This window comes from Lissotriton vulgaris, chromosome 7 (assembly GCF_964263255.1).
Source record: "Lissotriton vulgaris chromosome 7, aLisVul1.2, whole genome shotgun sequence".
Classification (NCBI taxonomy): Eukaryota; Metazoa; Chordata; class Amphibia; order Caudata; family Salamandridae; genus Lissotriton; species Lissotriton vulgaris.
The window spans coordinates 1,667,726,791-1,667,745,826 of NC_141695.1; the positions used below are offsets into that span (position 1 = coordinate 1,667,726,791).

General features: G+C 48.9%; 1 protein-coding gene across 1 annotated transcript in view; it reads left to right on the forward strand.

Moving 5' to 3' along the window:
* The window catches only part of DUSP15 (dual specificity phosphatase 15), a 100,498-nt gene that overhangs the window by 42,964 nt on the left and 38,498 nt on the right, over positions 1-19,036 (forward strand). The window contains exons 5-6 of the mRNA XM_086932683.1: positions 3,210-3,284; positions 17,300-17,471. Of these exons, the coding sequence (XP_086788809.1) occupies positions 3,210-3,284; positions 17,300-17,471 (247 nt within the window). The remainder of the gene's footprint in view (positions 1-3,209; positions 3,285-17,299; positions 17,472-19,036) is intronic.

Below are 19,036 nucleotides of genomic sequence, written 5' to 3' on the forward strand. Positions count from 1 at the left end.
TTAACTCTGCCACCCATCTTCTCTTTAACTTCACTCCTACTATTTAGCTCCACCCCCTCACCTCTCCTCTTGTCTCCGGCTTTTTTTGTCCTCATCCACAATTTTGTGACTATTGTAAGTCTTGAAATATTTACATGGGATGGTCCCAAAAAAACTTTCGTCCGTCTTACAAGATCTAAAAAACTTCGCGCTCACTTAGCTTGGCTTCCCAGCTTCATCTGCCGCCCCCACATGTTCCCTGTATATTCGTATAGATATTGTGCTCCTCATTCTTTATTTCTTTTTTTTAACTTCTTTACAGGGTACTATAAGTGACAACCCTCTTCCCTTTCTCTTCTATATCTAAACCTCCCCTCGCTCTTATTACTTTTCGGTCTCGTCTACTGTTTCGATGCTGATAATTCCCAGATTTCCTTTTCCTTCTCTTCCTTCATTTCTACCCTTCATGATTCTCTCTCTTCCTGCCTATCAGCCTTAAACTCCCTGATGTCCCCTCAAGCGCTTCATCTCCGTCCATCTAAAACCGAGGTCCCTTCGCCCTCCTCGATCGACCTCAAACTTTCACATCTTCTCTCCTGATGGTGTCCCAGCAGTCCCTGGGACACAAGCACAGGCTCCCCCACCCAATCCTGGCGCTGCTCTCAATAGCATGAGAGCAGAACCAGGATTGGTCTGAGCCGCTAGTTTTGCTGCTCAGACAGTGTCTGGGAGTCTGTGCTGTTTCTTCAACCAGCTGTGCAACACAGCTGGGTTGGAGAAACCTAAGTGCGTATGGCGTTGTGGCCGGCCTAGGATGGCCAGCCAAACAGGCATGCACACTTCGGTTGTGCATTGCTTCTCCCCTGCTGGCTGTGCCTGTGACGATAGCCAAGCCCTCCCGCCCGCCCAGACTTGGCTGGCTTTAGAGGGAAACGGGAAAAATAATATTATAATAAAACCAATTTATTATAATTTTATTTTTTCCATTTCCCTCAGCTTGCTCTCAGCAGGGGTGACGCTCCTCTGCCATAGCAGAGGAGCCACTGTGGCTCTCAATCATATCACTTTTAACTTTACAACCATCCCAAGATCAGCCCACTTTTGACGTTCTACGCCACCAAACCTCTTATGCTTACCTTTATCCCATCTTGCATTGACTACTGCTCTTTTCTATTCGTGGCTCTTCTTGCCTCTTCAGTTGCTCCTATTTAATCCGGTCTTAATTCTGCCACCCATCTTCTCTTTAAACTCTCCCCTACTATTTGGCTCCACCCCCCCTCACCTCTCCTCTTGTCTCTGGCTTTTTATTCCTCATCCACAATTGTGTGACTATTGTAAGTCTTGAAATATTTACATGGGATCGTCCCAAAAAAACTTTCATCCATCTTACAAGATCTAACTACCTTCGTGCTCACTGAGCTTGGCTTCCTAGCTTCATCTGCCGCCTTCACATGTTCCCTGGTTCAAATCCTTTTATCTCCCTGCTCCTAAACTATGCTATTCTCTTCCCCTCGCTGTGTTTGTTACATTCTCTTTGAACATCTTCCAATACTCTCTAAAATCATATCTTCTTCATAGTGTGTTTTCTGACACTTTCAGTCAAACCCCAGCATAGCTAGTAAGACTATTCTTGTGTACCCATGTACCATTCATTTTTATTTTTTATCATTATTGCTATTGAAGCCATTACTCTCAGCACTGCATTCAGTCATAAGTGCTATACAAATAAATCCAAAACACATTGCAAATTATATATGTGCATGCCTCACTATATGACATGTTTCACAAGTACTGGTACATCATTTGTCTGTGAATCGGGCTTTGAAATCTGAATTTACTAATATTATGTCATTAAAAAGCCTGACTCACCCATTAGGAAAGGATGGTCAAAGGAAAGCATCTGAGACAAAAAAAGTCAGGATGAATTATCAAAAAGGCCATTTTGTAGTACCACAATCGTCATACTTTATTGTGCAAAATAGATTACCATCCATTGCTTCCACTTTTATTTTATGTGAATGGCACATTAGTTGGAGATTTTTAATATCTATCTGCGCCCTCTGTTTCCCATTATTAAATCCTTCGGAATTGACCTGGTCAACTATGCTGACGACACCCAATTGGTGTTCTCCCTGGAAAGGAAACAAGCGGTGTCCATGGATATGTTACAGGAATCTATGTGCCATTCTGCTAGCTGGCTCAGTAACAATTCCCTGCAATTTTATGGGGAAATCCAGAGGTGGTATACTGCTCCACTACCAGATTGTCTCAACATCTTCCATTGGAGTGCAAGCTTACCCCAGAGGACGAACCCCTGGCTCCAGTCAAAACGGTGCGTAATTTGGGGGTCCTGGTGGATGATAATCTCCAAATGGAGTTACAGGCCAATAAAACTGCTAGCGTTTGCTTTTCCCTGCTGCACATGCTACGGGAGATTCTCACGCTACTGCCTAAGGACACTCGATCTCTTGTAGTAAGGAGCATAATTCTGAGCAGACTGGACTACTGCAACTCCCTATATTTGGGAGCACCACAATATATTTTGCAGGGGTTGCAGAGAGTCCAGTCCATGGCAGCAAAGCTGGTGTTAAATAGGCAGCGCAGGTCTTCTACGACCCTGGACTTGAGAGATCTGCACTGATTGCCTATTAAGGAAAGAGTCTGTTTTAAATCTCTCTGTATTGTATACAGAGCAGCATATGACTTGGGCCCAGTTCCACTGCAGGAGAGGTTTACCTGGTATAACCCCAAGAGGCAGCTTCGCTCCTCTAGTGCAAATCTGATAATGACTACCAGATTTAAGAGATCCAGGATGGGGGGCAGAGCCTTTGGTGTGGCTGCCGCACGCCTATGGAACGAGTTGCCCCAGTATATTAGACAGGCCAATTCCATGACCTGTTTTAGAAAGAGTCTGAAAACCTGGCTGTTCCCAAGGGTTAACATTAGGCCTTTCCCCTGATAATCTGATCTGCTCATGTGGTGGCTATCTTCAAGTCTAAGCGCCAGGATATCCGTAGGGTGACAGTTCGCGCTATACAAATTTTCAATACAATATTGTTCCGTTGCTATTAATAACTCCATTGTGGTGCTATCTTTGTAAACAATATTTAAGACAAAACATTTTTGACAGATTATGCTTATGCTATGATATACTGGTACCATACTACAAAAATACAGTTAGAGGAAGAGTAAATGGAGAAAGAACTAATTTCTTATCTTTTTCTTTTCAGACAAAAACATTTTAAAGAATGTGTGACCTTTATACACTTCTGTCGCATGAAGGGGGGGAATTGCCTCGTCCACTGGTAAGATATTTTCAATTTGTATTTGTTACATTTCCATTGAGTTGTTGTCGAACCTCAAAGGCTTTTTTGGGTTAACCGCTTCCGTGCGGCGCGAATTCCCCGCCCATGCTGACTCCGCCTTGCGCGGGCGGAGTCATGACGGAACGGTTCCGTCATCAGCACAGCTCAACCGACGCTGATGACGGAACCGTTCCGTCATCAGCATCGAAGGGGTTAAGAAATAGTCGAGTGAGTGACAGGGAGGAGAATGGAGACATGAAGGTGCATATTGATAATGGTCACAAGCTCGATGATCATGGCGTGAGTATTAGGTAGATGAACATGATAGAGATGGGTCATGGTAATGGGGCAGAGGTCGATGTTCAGGTGCACATTGACAAGTTGAGGTGTGCTGTGGAACCTCAGGTCGATGGGACTTTTTATCAGCATGAAAGTGTAAGGGAGGAAAGAAATAGCAGATCAAACATTTCAATTCCAATTCACTATGGCTCTTAAGAATCGCAGACTCCCAATTGAGTTTAGGGGGTTTATTACAAATCCAAAAATAACTGGACATACAGGCACCTCACGTGAGGGTGTAAAAAGACATCGTAACTAATACAAAACTAAACCTACAGATGAAAATAAGGCGGTGTAACATGCACAAGATAATTAGTTCCAAAACCAGGATTCTGAAGGTTATTGAGCTGACATATAAATTCCCCTTCATCAGAAGTTTGTGGGTATAAAGCATTAGTCTGTCCCTACACTAGCACTAACGTGACATCCCTACATAGCATTTCCTAAGGCAAGATCAGTTAAGATGTCAGCTTGTGAAGTTTTCTTAAGAAGTCTCTTCACATCAGTTGGGTCTAATAGCATGAAGCAACAGAGCTCGTTCTAAGAGGCTCTCTCCCTCAAGGCAAGGCAGAAGTCCCCGGACACTTTCCCTAGTTTTGATATTTCAATACTACAGGTAGAATCCCATGATCCTTTTCAAAATCACAAAATACAGTCAGGCCACCTCCTCATAGGTAACTTTCCATTAGGCAGCAATGCTCCCAAGCCTTGGCAAGATGACCTTGATTCCCAGGCTTAGTCCGATGAGAAAGTTCAACAGTTCTCCATTATCATTATCAGCGCTCAATGTTTCCTCTTCTCCCTAAGCCTGACTCCTAAAACAAAGACATTATTCTAACAAACAAGGATGATTGTTCCACCTGCAACAGAAGCGTGAGAAAGAACTAATCCAACATGCACATGAAATTCAACTATTAATAATGCGAGAGCTTCCTGGGAAAATGCATTTCAGGTCTACAGAAATCAGCCAACATAAGAAATAGCATAAACGCCTTACGAAATTACATATAAATGAACACTCTTTGCTGAGCACTTCTATTTTTTTTTTTTTAAATAATTTTTATTGTAGTCATACCTGTACAGGCCAATACACGCATAGCAGTAGCATCATAAGTGTCAGCAGATATATAATACATTTCTTCAATCAGTACACAGCCGTCTGGCCCACAACCCGGGGGTTGGGCGGCGTTAAAGCCTCTGCTCATCCATGCCTGACGTTCCATACAGTGGAGTGGTTAGTGTCCGGATTAAGTGTATGTCTACTTTTATAGTCCTACTAAACTACGCGCTAGTCCCCAACTCCCCTTCCCTGCGCTAACCCATAAAACTCCCTTTGCTGAGCACTTCTATATCATCATGTTACATAAGCACATAAAATACGTGAATAGTTGTCAGCAGCATACACAAATTCTGCACGTTAATGTTTTCAGCTAAACCCATATGAATTTCAACATTAATCTCTTCACGTTTACATGAAAATTTCCCTAATACACCACAATTCACGTAATTACAGTTCACGTTTACTGTCCCAGGTTAATATGACAAAGGAATATATGCGGGTGCAGACCACTCGTGATTATGATTTACCCCTACAAATGAAAGAGCGAAAATGTCGCTACCTCAGGTGCACATTGACAACTGCAATGTTGTTGAAAAGGATTTTACAACCTATGACGCTGAGGAACGTAAGATGCATACATGACATCAAGATGGTATCATGGTGAATGATGATGATGGTATGGTGACTGATCATGCAAGTGAGGGGAGTAAACGAAACTGTATTTTGCTGGCAATATATATAAGGTGCATGTTGTAATGCTAAAGTGGAAGGTGATCGAAACATCATTGTTGATGATGAAATGGATGAAGAAAGGTTGGTGGACAATCGTGTAGAAGATGCTGATGATGACAATGAGGAATGTGACAATTGACTGTTAGGTGAACAATAATGGTAAATGCCATGGAGATAATGTGAGAATGTTTATTAAAGTTGACAGGTATTGACAAACTGAAGTTAATAGTGAGATAATGGGGGAAAGGATGTTGAGGTAAGGAATGGTGATGAAGAAGAATGTTTATGATATTGAAACTAGGTGTGTTCAACTTTCAAAAAACATTTTGGTTGTGGTGTGCCCTATACTAATAGCCAGCATTATTAGGTTACAATGTCGATGGACAAGGGCTGCTTTGAGATATATTTCCAATGACAGTGTGTGGGGGGAGATAATGGGAGGTGAATGGTGGCAAAGGAGTTGGTGAAGATAATAATGGTCTCATTTGGTAGCACTGCTTATGTATCTCGAGTAGAGCAATACCAAAGTGGATGATGGCCGGAGAGTTTGAGCAAACCAAACACTCACCCCCAGTCAACTGATCTGGGTTTAATCCATCATCATTCTTTAGCTCACTCCACCATCCCAGTTCAGACATGGCCATATGCAAATCAGTCTGACCCTGTGCCTCATGGGAACAGTCCAGCCCGAACTGCCAAGCCATGTCTTCCCTGGACCGGAAACAAGCATCATGGGACCGGTTTTGGATTCATAATCCTCATCAGCCAGGCTATCTTGAATCCAGTGGAAGAGTGAGCAAGGGACCCACGCCTGGGCATACCCTCCCAACTTAAGGCGAACAAAGCGATACCAAAGGGGATGATGGACGGAGCGTTTGAGCAAATCAAACAGTTACCCCCAGTCAACTGATCTGGGTTTACACCATCACCATTCTTTAGCTCACTCAGCCACCCCAGTTCAGACATGGCCATATGCAAATCAGTCTGACCCTGTGCCTCATGGGAACAGTCCAGCCCGAACTGCCAAGCCATGTCTTCCCTGGACCGGAAACAAGCATCCTGGGATCGGTTTCGGATTCATAATCCTCATCAGCCAAGCTATCTTGAATCCAGTGGTAGAGTGAGGAAGGGAGCAACGTCTGGGCATCCCCTGCCAACTTAGGGCGAACAAAGTGATACCAAAGGGGATGATGGACGGAGCGTTTGAATAAATCAAACAGTTACCCCCAGTCAACTGATCTGGGTTTAACCCATCACCATTCTTTAGCTCACTCTACCACCCCAGTTCAGACATGGCCATATGCAAATCAGTCTGACACTGTGCCTCATGGAAACAGTCCAGCCCGAACTGCAAAGCCATGTCTTCCCTGGACCGGAAACAAGCATCCTGGGACCGGTTTCGGATTCATAATCCTCATCAGCCAGGCATATCTTGAATCCAGTGGTAGAGTGAGCAAGGGACCCACGTCTGGGCATACCATGCCAACTTAGGGCGAACAAAGCGATACCAAAGGGGATGATTGGACGGAGCGTTTGAGCAAATCAAACACTCACCCCCACATGGGGTGAGTGTTTGACAAGCCTAAAAATAACTTAATATTTTTAGGGAGCTGTGACAGGTGTCCTTGCAAATCAGGTTTCAAATTTTAATACAGAAATCATAGAAACTTAGGAGATCAAAAACATACTGATATTGACTTGCTTGTCAAGAAATCCAGCTCATCAGTTGAATCAGTCACTGTGCTAATACAAAAGACTACAACTATCACAGGGGCTGGGTGGCCACAAATCACAACCAGGACAGACCAGAGCTTAGAGTAAAGGGGTAAACAATGCCTTTTGTTTTGGGCAAAAATGGCTGAAAATCAATCCACAACTCACTAGTGGCGAAAGTCAAATCACAAATGGAAATGCATATTTTTATATAAACCCTGCTGCCCTGGGACTCCCGATAGCATGCCGAATGAGATTTGCACTGCAAAACATAGGCTTTCATTAAGAATAAATCCTCAAAATGTCCAAGCACAAAACCTCTAACATCTTCAAGTCATTAAATAGATCATCATAATAATGAAAAATAAAAATAATTAAAAAGATCACACCCGCTGCTTAACTATGCTACCTAGACATTTATTTTGTCTAGCATCATTCAAAAGAGAGCATCGTCCAAGGCTGAAACCTTTATCCAGAACATTTGCTTTATAACAATGATTCACTGTCCAAAATGTACAAAAGTATAATAAATTCAGATCTGAAACAACAATATTCTGTAATCATACTAGTTCACTAGAAAGTGCCTACGCAGTACCTTGTTTCATACTGAAAGTGTCCCCTTTTCCTTGGAGGATTTAGATGAAATTCAGAAGGATTCCTTACAAGCTCTTGCCACATTGCCTATTATCAAAAATATTTTTGAGGCTAGTGGAGTGCTCAAGGTACTTTTATGTTTCAATCTTTTACAACATTCATGTTCTTTGAAAAATCCAGATAAACAAATCATATTCCTTTACTAAGGGATTTTTAAAGGACTTTTTTCCTTAAAATTAAATCGTTAATATCCAATTTGCCAAACTATACAAAAATCACTTTTGCTGTGATACATTCTTCTCTCTTTCCAGTATCCATTTTTCTAAGATTATCTCTGCGCAACAGATACTTTTTAATTGTATCTTCTATCAACGTACCACAGCTAGATTGGCATTCTAAAACTTGAGGGATCCCCTTCACCCTCCATCTTTCTCTAGTGTCCAACTACCAGAAGCAAATGTGACCTTTTGAGTCTCCTTTTTCACTTCTTTACATTGCCCATAACCTATTCAGTCCACTTTCATAATGCAAGCCTGCATCTATTAGATCTAATTAATGGAGTTAAAATCCATGTGTATTTTCTTATATCCTCTACTTGTATTTGGATTTTTTTTTTCACAACTGATTTTATTGAGCAGTTAAAGCAGAGTAAAATTGTGGCTCTCCACAATCAGGAGATCACCACCAACAGTTATGGTGCAGTTTATAATGCATGCACAATTGTCCGATCAATAAGAGGAGAAAAGCCCAAGAAGAACAACCCCTTATCCCACCCCGACCCCACCAACTTCCACTACCCCACTACCCCCCAAACCCCCCCCCCCAATTCCCCACCCACCCCACGCACGTGTGTAAAAAGTTGCAGGCAATACTTGGGTGCGATGTGACAGGTATGCCACAGAACTCAGGCCTATACGACACATCTCATTCATACGTCCTCCTCTCGTTCTACTGGGGGATCCAATGACAGCCCCCTATAATCAGCCCACCACTTCCAGATCTTAAAATGCTTACGGGGGAATCCCCTTGCCTCAAACACCGGTCTCTCGAGCCCCATGTAGTAATCCAGGCCAGCCTTACATGCAGACAAGGGGGGGGCTCTTTCTCCCTTCCATGCCCGGGCCAGATCTCTCTTGGCCACAACAAGTCCCAACAACAGTAAGTGGCGCTTGTATATGTTCCCGCCGATACCCTCCATGACATGGAGCAGCCCCAGCCGATGAGTACGGGGAAGATCCCAACCCAGGACCTCGGACAGGCAGCCCCATACACCTCTCCAAAAGCTAGACAGTCTAGCACACGACCACACCGTATGCAGGAGCGTACCCAGTGCAGCCCCACAGCGCAGACACTCCGGAGACTCAATCAGTCCCGCCTTCCACAGTCGCTCTCGGGTGTAATAGGCCCTATGAAGATATTTAAATTGAATTAGCCGAAACCGCTTTGCGATAGCAGCCCCTCGCGGGGACTCCAGGGCCTCCCTCCAATCATACTCATCCAGAGGACCCACATCCACCTCCCATGCTGCCCGAAGGGGAAGCAATGAGGAGGAGCAATGAGTAACCAGTGTCTGGTAGATGCGGGAGACCTTCTTATCCCCCAGGTCTCCCATAAAGACCTTCGCCTCAACCGGACTAAACTCAGGGAGAGACTCCAAGTGAGCGATACTGGGGGTCAGTGCATGACGCAGTTGTAAATAGCGGAAGAATTGAGATTGAGGCATGTGGAACTCCGCGCTGAGCTCCTGAAACGATTTGAGGGTAGTTCCGGACATTACTTGGCCCAGCAACGAGATCCCAATGGCCTCCCAGCCATCAAACCCGGCCAGAGTAGAAAGCTCCGGGAGCAGTCCATTGTTCCACAGTGGCGTTTCTGCCGTCAGCTTTCCCCACCAGCCCATTCTGCGCAGCACCTGTCTCCAGACAGCAAAAACCACTTTCGTGACAGACGGTAACGACCGCCGCAGCCTGGCTGAGTATAAGATTGTGTGTAGTGTACTTTCCCCCATTTGCGAGCGCTCCAAACCATAGGCCGGGTCCCCCCTGTCGCCATACCACCATTCATTAAGAATAAGCAGTTGAGAGGCCTGGTAATAAGACAGCAGATCGGAGGTGGCCAGGCCACCACAATAAGTGGGCAAGAAGCATGTCCGTAGCGCCACCCTGGCCGCTCCTCCAGCCCATAGGAAGCGGCCCAGCACCGAGTTGACTTGTCGGAACCACTGCGGGCTGACGGGGTAGGGGTAGTTCTGCAACTGATATAGCAGGCGTGGGAGTGCTACCATCTTGAAGATTGCAGACCTGCCGAATATGGTTAAAGGCATTCTAGACCACGTTTTGGTATCAGCCTGAACTCGCTCCCATACAGGCACAGTATTGCTTTCCCAAGCAACTGTCGCCGATTCCAACAGGAACACACCAAGGTATTTCAGCCTGTCGGACGCCACCCGCAGTCCTGCCGCCCAGGGGTCCGTTATGACTCCACCTCCCAGCACCCACAGAGTGGACTTGTGCAGGTTCAGCCGAAGGCCAGAAACCTCTCCGAAGATACGCATAATGTCTAGCACTCGGGCCCGGAGCGTTGCAAATCCGTAAGGAAGAAGAGGACGTCGTCAGCATACAATGCAATTCTGTCCGCTAGATTCCCACTCCACACAAACCCTCGCATCTGTGCATCTATGCGCACCCAAGAGGCCAGGGGCTCCATAGCCAGGGCGAACAGGTATGGGGACAATGGGCATCCCTGCCTGGTCCCTCGACCAATCTGAAACTGTTCGGAGATCGCCCCAGCGACCCGTACCGAGGCAGTGATGTCAGTATACAGTAGCTTAAGATACGACAAAAACACCGGGCCCAGGTTGAGACGGGGCAGGAGTGCAAAGAGGTACGTCCAACTAACAGAGTCGAAGGCTTTGTCCATGTCTGCCAACAGCAAAGCCGCCTGTTCATGGATGGACCTGCATGACCTCTGGCGCACCATGCATCCCACCGATAGGGACTACTCCTACTTTTCCCACGCACACCGCACTTATTCGCGGTTGGATTATCTTTTGGTGAGCGGCCCACTTCGCTCGGCCGCCATGGCGGCGGACATCGGGGTCTTGTCTCTGTCCGATCATGCACCGGTCTCCGGAGTTTTTGCGTGGCCGGCGCCCCCCCCCCTCGAGAGGGATGTGGCGGCTTCGGGACACGCTTCTCCATAAGAAATCGGTGGTGAAGCGAGTGGAGGAGGTCATCCAGGACTACCTGACCCACAATAACAACTCTGACACGTCCCTGGCTACACAGTGGGCGGCTTTGAAAACAGTCGTCAGGGGAGAGTTTATCTCCATTTCCTCGGCGGAAAATAAGGAACGCCAGCACAAGAGGGAAGAACTGACGGCGCAGGTTAGGGAGCTTGAGCAGGTCCACCGCCGGACGGGGGCACCTCGGGTTTGGAAGCAACTGAAGGCGGCACGAAAACTCCTCTCTGCGTTGGATCTAGATCGGGCGGAGTACGCAGCGCTGCGCCTGAAACATGCCTTTTACACCGGCGGAGACAGGTGCGGTAAACTCCTGGCCCATAGGCTTAGGGTTGTGCAGCAACGCAATGTGGTGAAGGAGCTGGTGGGAGTGGATGGGATCCCGGTTTCTGGTGACGCGGAGGTGGCCGATACCTTTCGATCCTTTTACGAGGCACTGTACGCTTCAGACTCTTCCCCACCGGGAGAGGCTGAGGCCTATCTGGAATCCGTGGCCCTCCCGGCCTTGGACCCCTCCCAGGCGGACCACCTAGAGAGGGACATTCACATGGAGGAGGTCATCTCCGCGATCGCACGGCTGAAGCATGGCAAAGCCCCGGGCCCGGATGGCTACACGGCCTTGTTCTACAAGACCTTCTGTCCCACTGTTGCTCCGCTCCTGGCTCGCTTGTTCAACTCCTTCTCCGAACCGGGCGCCATCCCACCGGACCTCCTCTCGGCGACTGTGTCGGTTATCCCCAAGCCGGGGAAGGACCGGACCTTGTGCGGCTCGTACCGGCCCATTTCGCTCCTAAATGTGGACCTCAAGCTTTACACCGGAATCTTGGCGGCCAGACTGGGTTTACACTTACCAGGTTTGGTGGAGGCTGATCAGGCCGGTTTTGTACCCGGTAGGCAGACGGTCGACAACACGAAGAGAGTGACGCACGTCCTGGAAAAGGCCTCACGCGTCCCGGGGGAGCGGATGCTGCTATCGGTCGACGCGGAGAAGGCCTTTGATAGGGTTCATTGGCCATACCTCGAGCTGGTCCTTGGGAAACTGGGAATCGGCGAGAAGTTCCGCACTATGGTCTTTAACTGCTATAGGAGACCGTCGGCGTCAGTGCGTGTCAATGGACACAGCTCCAGCAGCTTCACCATTGGGCGCGGCACGAGACAGGGTTGCCCTCTCTCGCCGCTCCTCTTCGCCCTTTATATGGAGCCGTTTGCGCAGAGGATCCGCGACAACCCGGACGCCATTGGGGTGAAGATGGGGCAATACACACACACTGTCAGCTTATACGCGGACGATGTCTTGTTGACCCTAGATGACCCCAGGCGGTCGCTCCCTGCCTGCGTCCAGGAGCTGAACGCTTTTGCCCGCGTTGCGGGCTTTAAAATGAACATGACCAAGTCGGCTGCACTGGATGTGTCGCTCTCTGCCGACACCAGACGGGACCTTCAAAGTCTCTTCCCTTTGCAGTGGTCCTCCTCCACGGTGCCTTACTTGGGCATTTTGCTTGCTCCCACCCTGCCTGCCATGGTCGCAGCTAACTATTCCTCTCTAGGCAAGAAGATGAAGGAGGAACTCGGCCGATGGAACAAGGGCCTACTCTCGTGGCTGGGCCGTATTGCGGCGGTGAAGATGACGATACTGCCTCAGATCCTGTACCTTTTCCGCGCTCTACCTCTTCAGCCCCCCGTGGGCTGGATACGGCAGGCGCAGGCAGACATCTCTCGCTTTGTGTGGCAAGGCCGTAAGCCTCGGATGAAGCGGGTCCTCTCCATGCTTGCCCCGGAGGCGGGAGGTCTCGGGGTCCCGGACCTCCGGAAGTACTTTCAGGCGGCGCAGCTCCGGTACCTGGTGGAGTGGAGCCGGTGGGAATCGGACAAACACTGGCTCTTTCAAGACCAGGCAGTTGCGGGCCGTACCCTCCAGGAGGTCCCGTTCCTGCGGCGCGTTCACCGCCCGCCTAATCTCTACGCCTCCTTTATCACCCGGGTCCCGCTAAGAGTGTGGGACGCGGTGTGTGAGCTCCGGGAGCTCACCACTTTTCCGTCGCCGTTCACTCCCATTGCTGGCAACCCGGACTTCACTCCGGGTCTGGAGCCGGGGGCCTTTTCCCACTGGGTGAGTGCGGGATGTAGAGCGCTTTTCCAGATCTACGGGCCGGAGGGCGTGCTCCCCTTCCAGCAGCTCCGACAGGAGTTTGGCCTGACGGAGGGGGACAGACTGCGCTACATGCAAGTCCGCCACTGGGCTCTTCAACCCTCAGTGCGTGACGTCGCCGCCCGTACGATTACGCCCTATGAGCGATGGTTGGTGACCCGGGCCTCGGACGCCAAACTCATCACTGATTTGTATAAATTTCTCCAACCCCCGCCGTTTCACTACCATAACCCGGGGAGAGAGCGCTGGCACAGGGAACTGGGCAGGACCCTGAGCCACAAGGAATGGGACAAGATTGCGTATCGGGCGAGGCACTCTGCGTACCACACTGGGCTGACGGAAACCTTCACTAAAGTGTCCACCTATTGGTACTACACCCCGGAGCGGCTCTACGAGATGCGCAAACTGGGCGATAAGGGTTGTTGGCGCGGCTGCGGACAGGAGGGCACCCTCACGCACATTCTCTGGGAGTGCCCGGTGCTGTCGGCCTACTGGAAGGAAGTCTTAGATGAGGTGGATAGGCATTTTGAGATTGAGCTCCCGCGCTTCCCCGCGTATGTCTTGCTTGGCCTCCCCAATGACTTGATGTATCCGCTGAAATCCCGCAGGGGCAGGCAGATTGCGATTGCGCTAGGCTCAGCCGTTCAGAACATACTTGTCCTTTGGCGCACCCCCACTGCCCCCTCTATCACTGGTTGGTTGCATAGGCTCTGGCAGGTACTGGGTATGGAGAAGATATCGCTAACGGTGGCTGGGAATGTTGACCAGTTTGAGGAGCTCTGGCATCCCTTTTTGGAACTGCTGTCCACGGAATTTCGCGAGCTAACGTGCCCACGGTACTTGCGCCTCCTTAGGCTGACTCCGCCGGCGCCAGCGGCGGAGTGATTGAGCGGATTGGGGACCGGGGGCTGGGGGCGGGAAGTGGGGTTATATGCTTCTAATGCTGCTTTTCGGACGCGGATGTTGGGGTGTTGTTTTCTTTTCTTTCCTCCTTGCTTTTCTTTCTTCTCCTTTTCTGGGGTCGAGGGGCTGGTGGTATGGTGTGCTTCTCCTTTGCTGTGTCGCAGAGCGCTATTCTGGCTTGGCCTTGCCTAGGGAGTGGGGGCCTACGGGGGGTTGTTTACAGTGACTTACTGCCTTATGTTTTTTGCCTTGTTACCCTCTGGGGCACCCTGCCTCCCTCTTCTTCTTCTGACTCGCTGCAACGTTTTGCCTCTTGTATTGTATGCTTGCCTGACCTCCTGCTCCCCTCCCCGTGTTTTTTATGCCTTAATAAAATACTTTAAACCTAAAAGTCTGGCAATGACTGGTCTGGGACGCTCACCCTCCGGCGGCCTCTGTGTTAGGGCCCGATGTGCACGCTCAATCACGAAGCAAATAGAGAGAGCCCCCGGCGGGAGCCAGCTCTCCAGCCACCGGGACAGGAACTGCTCCATATCGTCCTTCTCACATCTCTCTGGAAACCCTATAAAGCGGAGGTTATTCCTGCGTGCGCGCCCTTCAGCATCCTCCACTCGAGACGCGAGATTCTATTGGACGTGCTCCATCTCCGCCATTTTCCGTTTCAGGGTCCCAACGTCATCCTCAACCACCGAGATCCTGGATTCTGTCTCCGTGATCCGTGCTACCGCATTCCGTAGACCCTGGCGCAATAGAGTTACATCCGCGCCCACTGCCCCAATCTTGGCGTCCAGCATGTCCCTGGACTGGGTGATTGCCGCCATGACGCCGCGTTGTCCGGCCCGCTCCATTGCCGCCACTGGATGTACCGGGCCCTCCACTGGGCCCTGTAAACTTGTCAATGGGACCCTGCTTGGGCGGACCGCCACCTCCCCTGGTCATTGCTGCGCGTAGTCCCACTTCCACTACACCACAGGTATCTGCGTCTGCGTGTGCTCCTCAGAACGCCAAAGGTGTCCAACCCCGATCAGCACTGGGGGCTCCCCTCAACCCCCGGGGGAAGGCGGCCGCGGCTCCACGGATTCCGACTGCAGGCGGGCTCTCCGGTCGAACCAGTTTATGCGACACAAATTAATTCTGAGCCGGCCCAGGTCTGCACCCACTGCGCCGGCCACCACGTGTGTCCAGTCTCGTGGCCCACTCCAGCGCGCGACCTCCGCTGCCCCACAGCCGGCTCCAACAGTTCGGCAATCCCAGGAGAGTCACTCACTGTTTACGATGAGTCTCCGGGCAGCACTCCTGTCGCTGGTCTCTCATCGGCCCACAAGATGCCTCAGGGGGGGGCACAGCCGCACCAACAATCCACACTGCCCCACACCAGGGCCGCAGTCACACAGCTCCCGCCGTCGGTTTGCTCCAGTGCAGGTGCGGGGCCAGTCCTCGGGCACGGAAATCGAGGCCCCGGCCGCCCGCAGTCCACACAGGCCACAGTGGTTCCTCGTCGCCTCAGGCACCCCCTCCACGAACCGGATGGCCACTCGGGGCACAGCCACAGCCCCACCAACTCCTGGTGCCACCAGCGCCGATCCGCCTCAATCCAGGCCCGGGGCCAACCTCCGGGTCGCGAAACTCGAGGCCCCGGCTGCCCGAGGTCTGCACAGGCCTCAGTGTCTTTACGCTGCTTTGGGCGCTTCCCCGATGTGTAGGGCGGCACCACAGGGCACCGCCACAGCCCCACCGACTCCCGGTGCCTCAATCCTGAGCCGGAGTATCGCCCGGCCGGTCCGTCCACCGGCCGCTGTCCACCGGTCCTCCGCTCGGCAACCTGAAAATCGAGGTCCCGGCTCCGCCAACGGGCACCAGGCCACACTGCACCGCTGATGACCCCAGCTCACTGGATCGCCCGGGAGGACAGCTCGGCACTCCAGAGAGTCCCGGGTACCGCCAGAGACACTCGCCACACAGGTGGTACAACTAACAGGCTCGGGGGCCAGGATAAATAAGCAAATTGTGTCCGGGCCGGCGAGAGCTCTACAAGGCTGCGACCGCCATCTTCGCCCGCTAAGCCACGCCCCCCCCTTGTATTTGGATTTTTAACTTACGATCTCTCTAAGGATTGGCCGTCTTATTATTCTTTTTGAGTTTAAGAGATTTCCCTTCATCTATCTGCAATTTGAGAGGGAGTATAATGAGGAGTGTGAAATCACTTTATTCAATAAAAATAAGATGTTATAACTCAAATAATGCTCTCTGGTCTTGTTCGGACCCCAGATGATACCATCCTTAATGGGACCAGATTCTAAACCTTTTTTAATGCTCCTCTTGATGCGAAACACAGCTGTATACAGAAGGAAGATCACTTTGGTCAATTGACTTGGTAGTATTTAGCTCGATTTTTAAGAGTTGTTTCTCCGCCATGACCAACATGTTTTAGCGATACAGTGAATATAAGCGAGATTAAGATATCTGTGCTACTAATTAATGTTTGTCTACCCATTGTTAACTCGACATAGGCTATTCAATATAAAGAAAAAATACATTTAGTTTAAGGATTTTAATCTTACCATAGGTACAATGCTAGACAGAAACAATATAGCAACTCTCAGTGTCACAAGACATAGAGTGACTTCATTGAGGCTTCTTAAAGACAAGGCTTAATCAATACAGAGATTGTGCCCCCAGTAGGTGGAGTGTTCCACTAGTTTTATCCTTGACCCATACCTCTCTTTTGGCTGACTTGAGCCATGAGGAAAGGAAGAGCACAGGAAAGTCTGAAATAACCTCTTTAATAGATCTCAATGAAGGGACGCCATCTCTTGTCTTTCTGTTTCACGCTGTTTTATTTAAAACATTCTGTCCTCAGTATGTGGAGTGTTTAAGTAGTTTATAGCCCTCTGCTTCAGACTATACTGGTCATTAAAAGCCCTTTCCCTCTTTATAGGCCCTCGCCTGCGGCTTGAGCTTCTAACTTTGACGGGGGACCTTTAGCAATTGGTGTGGCCTTCAGCAGTAGGCTATAATGGTATAAGATCATTATGTCACACTAAACACAGGTGATAGAAGGACTGCAAGTGAAAAGAAGCCTTATTCTGAGTGCCTCAGTAACCCTGAGGTGGCAGGTAACAAGAGAAAGTACTTGTTAACTAACATGCAACTGGTGGTATAACACAGGGCAGCAAGAACCGGAATAGTGTTGGGTGGTTATGGGCTTTTTTGGGTGTGAAAAGTGGATGTTGGTGAAGTTCATGGTGACGATGGAAATTTCACAGTTTTCCTTCTTTCCTCAGCCTCGCTGGTATTTCACGAAGTCCCACCATTGTGGCAGCATACATCATGACGGTGACTGGGCTGGGCTCGCAGCAGGTGCTGGATGCAGTCAAGGTGCTGCGGCCGGGCATCAACCCAAATGAGGGCTTCAGGAGACAGCTGGAAGACTATGGCCATTGGGATGCAAAAGAGGTAAAGACACTCCACTATGTGCCTGGTAACGAGTTTGGCGGACGGGTTACTCCATCACAAACATGATGGATAGCCTGTCCGCCATATTACGAGTTCCATTATATCCAATGGAACATAATGGAACTCGTAATAGGACGTACAGGATATCTGTCACGTTTGTGATGGAGTAACCTGTCCAACAAACTTGTAATCAGGCCGTAAGTGTAAACCCAACAGCAGGCACATTACTGTGTGAATCTTGGCACCATCACATGACATGACGTTGGCATTCCTCTCACATGTTGTATGTATAACGTCTTTCTTACCTACTCCCTAATTCTCTTTCTCATTGTAACACCATGTTCTTTTCCTTCCTGCTTCTCAAGACCTCAGATTATTTTTGCCAGTGCCTATGGGGGGCAATAGGTACTTCAGTACTCCTGGCACTTTCCTTCCCCAGGGCTCAGAGGTCATAAAAGCAGCAGCACAAACAGAGAATAAGGAGGGCTCTTTAGTTTTCACTACTTGCCAATCTCCCTCCCATTAGCAGGAAACAGGAAGCTATTGATTATCTAAAGGACAGACAAGAGGCCAACCATGCAATGTCACTAGAGTTCAAAGTTTTCGTAATACCACTTCAGTTACCTTGCAAATTTGGTGAATTGACGCCTGCCACTAAGAAACAAACTAGGCCAATTCATTCTTCTGTATGAAAGCAGAGTTTGAGTACCACATTCACACATCACCAACAAAAGCATCCTTTGAACCAGTACTGATTAAAACATCCATATAATGGCTTAGTGAGAGGTCAGGCCAGTCTCAAATCTGGAAATGTCTTCTAGGTTAAAACTTGTATATATGTTGAGGGATGAAAGGAGAACAGAGAAGTGATAGTTTGGCTGAAAGATGCCTGGGCCACTCTCGTAAAAGTAACCTTCTTTAAACCACATTGCATTAGTACAAGCTGGACTATTGCAATGCATTAATGACTAGAGTAACAATGAGGAATTTAAGCAAACTTCAGATTATATATCACTCTGCATTAAGAGCCTTTGAGGGCATATCGTTCCTTTCCATAAGATCCACACATTGGCTGCCAGCACAGGATAGTGTAAAGTTAAAAGTAGTAAGTTTGGCACATAAAGCAATTTATAGCAGATTACTTTAAACTTCTTACTTATGAGCTTTGCATATCATTATGAATCGGTGCCAAACAAATGTTGGTGGAACCCAAGAACTAGGTCAGCCCACTCGGCCTTCACGACTTTGGCAAGTTAGATACAAAATGGCGTACCCAACCAGAGGAAGATGACTAAACAGCTTGCTTCATTCAGGAAAACCTTAAAGACACAATTATTTTGAGATGATGTCTTACTGTCTATCCAAATTATACGAGTGCCTGGAGCCAAAGGGGTTTAGAGCACTTCACAAAATGCATGATCATTAAGGACACCTATCACTTTATCATCAATTTTGCATTCATTTCAATCATCTTTTTTGGGTCAACACTTCATTCTAGATCAGTTTCCAGTCTGAATTTTTAGTCCTCCCCAAAACACCTAAACTTTCTTGACTCGCTTTAAAAC